The sequence below is a fragment of the Rhinatrema bivittatum genome, chromosome 15 (assembly GCF_901001135.1).
Source record: "Rhinatrema bivittatum chromosome 15, aRhiBiv1.1, whole genome shotgun sequence".
In the NCBI taxonomy this organism is placed as follows: Eukaryota; Metazoa; Chordata; class Amphibia; order Gymnophiona; family Rhinatrematidae; genus Rhinatrema; species Rhinatrema bivittatum.
The window spans coordinates 77,530,765-77,535,905 of record NC_042629.1 but is presented as its reverse complement, the minus strand read 5'-3'; the positions used below and the strand labels follow the sequence as shown (position 1 = coordinate 77,535,905).

Here is a 5,141-nt window from a genome sequence, read left to right as displayed (position 1 = left end):
TGCAAGCTTCATACACACACTGCCCACCATAGACCAGATACAGCACAGGCAGCAGAAGTGCCAGCTTCACACACACACACACACACACTGCCCACCATAGACCAGGTACAGCACAGGCAGCACCAGTGCCAGCTTCACACACACACACTGCCCACCATAGACCAGGTACAGCACAGGCAGCAGCAGTGCAAGCTTCACATACACATTGCCCACCATAGAACAGGTACAGCACAGGCAGCACCAGTGCCAGCTTCACACACACACACTGCCCACCATAGACCAGGTACAGCACAGGCAGCAGCAGTGCAAGCTTCACATACACATTGCCCACCATAGACCAGGTACAGCACAGGCAGCAGCAGTGCAAGCTTCACACACACACTGCCCACCATAGACCAGGTACAGCACAGGCAGCATCAGTGCAAGCTTCATACACACACTGCCCACCATAGACCAGGTACAGCACAGGCAGCAGCAGTGCAAGCTTCATGCACACACTGCCCACCATAGACCAGATACAGCACAGGCAGCAGCAGTGCAAGCTTCATACACACACTGCCCACCATAGACCAGGTACAGCACAGGCAGCAGCAGTGCAAGCTTCATGCACACACTGCCCACCATAGACCAGGTACAGCACAGGCAGCAGCAGTGCAAGCTTCATACACACACTCACAGCCCAGGTACAAAGGTTTAGGATTACTTGGGTGTATATGCAGAAATAGGTACTGTGCTTTGAAGAAGCTTTCAAATCTAATGACATAATTAAAATTCTGATGGTGAAAGGTAAAGTTTAAAACAATCTAAAATGTGAAGTGGAGAGAATGCATCCTCTACATCCAGTGGATTTGTGTTTTTGGTTATTCTCTATAGAATTACAATTTTCTAAACCAACACCATCATTAAAAAGTCTGTAAATTTCTGTTGATCCTTGATTAAACAAACATTTTATTCAGCCAAGTGAAAACTACAAGAACGTGCTAGGCCTAGAACACAAAACATTGCTGAGAAATCTGAACTTGGGTAGAAAGAAATGTGCTGGTGCTTTTGTTCTTCTGAGTTGGAAGCCGCCTCTGGTATCCATTCATTTGAATGATATCATAAGAGAAGGTTGTTCCTCAGAGTCCTGGTGCACTCACAACTTTTAATAACTCTGTGTAAAACCATAAATGCATCTCTTTCCTTTTATTTGGATGTTACATTTTTTCTTCTGGAAAAATTATTTGAGCTCTTAAACATTCTGCCACAAATAATCTTGTTAAATGCAAGCACAGATCCATTTAAAAAGTGAACCAGAAATTAATTAACATTTCACTTAAGGAAATTTATACTTTCAACTTTCAAAATGTAGAATTTTGTTTTTGTAAAAAATATATGAACAAAATGAATGCAAAGGCCGCAGAGCGCGCAGAGGTTTCTCTCTTCCATAAGTTTGATCATTTCACATAAACTTCCCAATATGAAATGATATTTTTAAGGGGAGGAGGTAAGAGTTCATTCTCTGGCGATCATCCCATTACCCAGTAACTTCCATATGAACAGATGCAGAAATCTGCAGCAAGGAGCTCAACCTTGTACCAGACGTTTGCAAAGCAAAGTCCGGGGCAATCATCCGTCGAGCATTTTGGAAACGGCTCCATCTAAGCCTGAATCTCAGACTTTGGGAGCCAAGCCCACTGCACTGCTAGTAATGCAGCAGGGGCGGTTCTGCCGGGCTCAGCAGCGGGGGGCAGGCTCCGTAGGATGGCCCGACATAGTGTGGCTGTGCCAGGCTGGCCAGGGAGCTGCATGGTGGGGCCCAGCCCGGGCCTGGGAGGAAGTGGTAAGCACAGGCAGGGCTCGGGTGCACGTAGTATCCGGGCTCGGCCGGGCCGGCGGGGGCAGGACCAAGCGGCTGCTTCACCCGCCGGCGGCGGCGGTAGTTTCCTTCCTCGAACATATCGTGGAAGGCCGGGTCGAGCGCCCAGAAGTTGCCCTTCCTGCCGGCCCGTGCCACCTTGATGAAGCACTGGTTGAGGCTGAGGTTGTGGCGGATGCTGTTCTGCCAGCCCTTATGGCAGCCTTGGTAATAGGGGAAGCGGCGCGTGATGGACTCGTAGATGCCACGCAGGGGCAGGCGCTGCTCTGGGCTTTCCTGGATGGCCATCACAATCAGTGCCACGTAGGAGTAGGGCGGCTTCAGCCCAGGATCAGCAGTGCTGGAGGGAGAGCTGCCCCCGGCGGGCTCGAGAGCGTGGGCAGCGCACATCCTTCCTCCACTCTGCAGCTCTCCAGCCGCTTCCCTGACGCACGGTGCCGCCAACTCCTAGGAAATGAAAGTCATAAGATTCACCATGAAACGCTGCGAAAAAGCAGCCAGAACCATGAGACTCAGCAGAGTGGATAACTTTGATGGGTGGAGGGTATAAGTCAGTCACTGGGTGAGAATGACTGAGTGTGGGTGCATATCAGATGTGTCTATGTCAGAGAGTTAGTGAGTGACGGAGCTCTATCCCCCACTCATCTCTGGGCGAACAGAATGGAAAACTTATCCACTCTGCTGATAACATACATAATCATTCTCACTCTCTGACACACACACACACACTGTGACACAGACGCACTGACACACACAGTCACTCTCATTCTGACAGACACACTGACATACATAATCATTCTCACTCTCTGACACACACACACACACTGTGACACAGACGCACTGACACACACAGTCACTCTCATTCTGACAGACACACTGACATACATAATCATTCTCACTCTCTGACACACACACACACGTGCAGTCGCTCTCACCCTGTGATGTAGGCTGACATACTCACATGCACAGTCACTCTCACTCTGTGACACACACGCATTCTGTTACTTTTCCTCTCTGACAGACACACTGACATAAACATGTATTCTTCCTCTGACACACACACGTGCAGTCACTCTCACCCTGTGACACACACACACACATTCTGTTACTTTTCCTCTGACAGACACACTGACATAAACATGTATTCTTCCTCTGACACACACACGTGCAGTCACTCTCACCCTGTGACACACACACACACATTCTGTTACTTTTCCTCTGACAGACACACTGACATAAACATGTATTCTTCCTCTGACACACACACGTGCAGTCACTCTCACCCTGTGACACACACACACACACATTCTGTTACTTTTCCTCTCTGACAGACACACTGACATAAACATGTATTCTTCCTCTGACACACACACGTGCAGTCACTCTCACCCTGTGACACACACACATTCTGTTACTTTTCCTCTCTGACAGACACACTGACATAAACATGTATTCTTCCTCTGACACACACACACACACACGTGCAGTCACTCTCACCCTGTGACACACACACATTCTGTTACTTTTCCTCTGACAGACACACTGACATAAACATGTATTCTTCCTCTGACACACACACGTGCAGTCACTCTCACCCTGTGACACACACACATTCTGTTACTTTTCCTCTCTGACAGACACACTGACATAAACATGTATTCTTCCTCTGACACACACACACACACACGTGCAGTCACTCTCACCCTGTGACACACACACATTCTGTTACTTTTCCTCTCTGACAGACACACTGACATAAACATGTATTCTTCCTCTGACACACACACGTGCAGTCACTCTCACCCTGTGACACACACACATTCTGTTACTTTTCCTCTGACAGACACACTGACATAAACATGTATTCTTCCTCTGACACACACACGTGCAGTCACTCTCACCCTGTGACACACACACATTCTGTTACTTTTCCTCTCTGACAGACACACTGACATAAACATGTATTCTTCCTCTGACACACACACGTGCAGTCACTCTCACCCTGTGACACACACACATTCTGTTACTTTTCCTCTCTGACAGACACACTGACATAAACATGTATTCTTCCTCTGACACACACACACACGTGCAGCCGCTCTCACCCTGTGATGTAGGCTGACATACTCTCATGCACAGTCACTCTTATTATGTGACACACACATGCCCTCCTCTCGTGCTGCTGCTTCTGCTGTGCTCACTCAGCGGGTGCCCTCAGTCTCTGAGCTGGCATTTATCACACGGCTCCTGCTCGCCCTTACACTCACCAGCTCCCTGCACGGTGCCCACGCAGCCCCTCTCCAGGCTAATCGCACATACAGAGAAACTCCTCCCCCACCCCCCCACAGGATTGGTTGGTAAAAGAAGAACGTCATCAAGGGGTGGGGCGCTGCAAATCGCTCTGTGAGAACCGCCCAGGCCACGCCCACGCAGCAAAGATTCCACCCTGCCCTAGGGGCTGGAGACTGAAAGGTTACTTTGGGGTCAGCGTCCGGTCCTGACCCGTTCTTCACCCTTTTGCACCTGTCAACCCCTTTATTGTTGTGGCCACTTGCCGCCAGCTCCTGGCGAGCGTGCACCGAGCCGCGGGCAGAGGAGGAAGGCAGAGCCGGTGCGTCCCTCGTGAACTTGCCCGGTCTACAGATCAGCCCCTTACCTAGCTCCCTGAGCCTGCGGTGCACCTGTTCCATCATCCACCCCCCCCCCCTCTCTACCTGCTCATGCATGAGGCTTGCAGAGGGCAGACCATTATTCAGAAGAGCTAGAGCAAGAGCAGATTGTGATAAATGGCAGGAGAACCTTGCAGGACTGAAAGATAGGGCAGAGGAAATATAATGTGGACAAGGGCAAGGTGATACATAGAGGGAAAAATAACCCATAAGAACATAAGAAACACCACACTGGGCCAGACCAAGGGTCCACCAAGCCCAGTATCCTCTTTCCAACAGTCACCAATCCAGATAATAAGTAGATGGCAAGTACCCAAACATTAAATGAATAGAGCCCAAGCTACTATTCCTTATTAATAGCAATTTATAAATTTTTCTCTAGAAACTTATCCAAACCTTTTTTAAGCCCAGCTACACTAACTGCCATAACTACAGCCTCTGGCAATGAATTCCAGAGCTTAACTATTCTCAGATTTGTTTTAATTGAGCTACTTTCTAACTTCTCTGAGAGCCACCTAGTCCTTGTGTTAACAGAGAGTAAACAACTGATTCACATCTACCCGTTCAAGTCCTTTCATGATTTTAAACATCTCTATCATATCCCCCCTCAGCAG

At 48.8% G+C, this 5,141-nt stretch overlaps 1 protein-coding gene across 1 annotated transcript; it reads right to left on the bottom strand.

Annotated features, from left to right (window-relative positions):
• Nucleotides 1-930: 930 nt before the first annotated feature.
• On the bottom strand, nt 931-4,220 carry LOC115076814 (forkhead box protein L2-like). Its single transcript, XM_029578732.1, has 2 exons — nt 4,126-4,220; nt 931-2,305 (listed from the first exon to the last, which is right to left on the bottom strand). Exon 2 carries the CDS (start codon nt 2,246-2,248, stop codon nt 1,685-1,687), a length of 564 nt encoding a protein of 187 aa, XP_029434592.1. The 5' UTR covers nt 2,249-2,305; nt 4,126-4,220; the 3' UTR covers nt 931-1,684.
• Nucleotides 4,221-5,141: the final 921 nt, after the last annotated feature.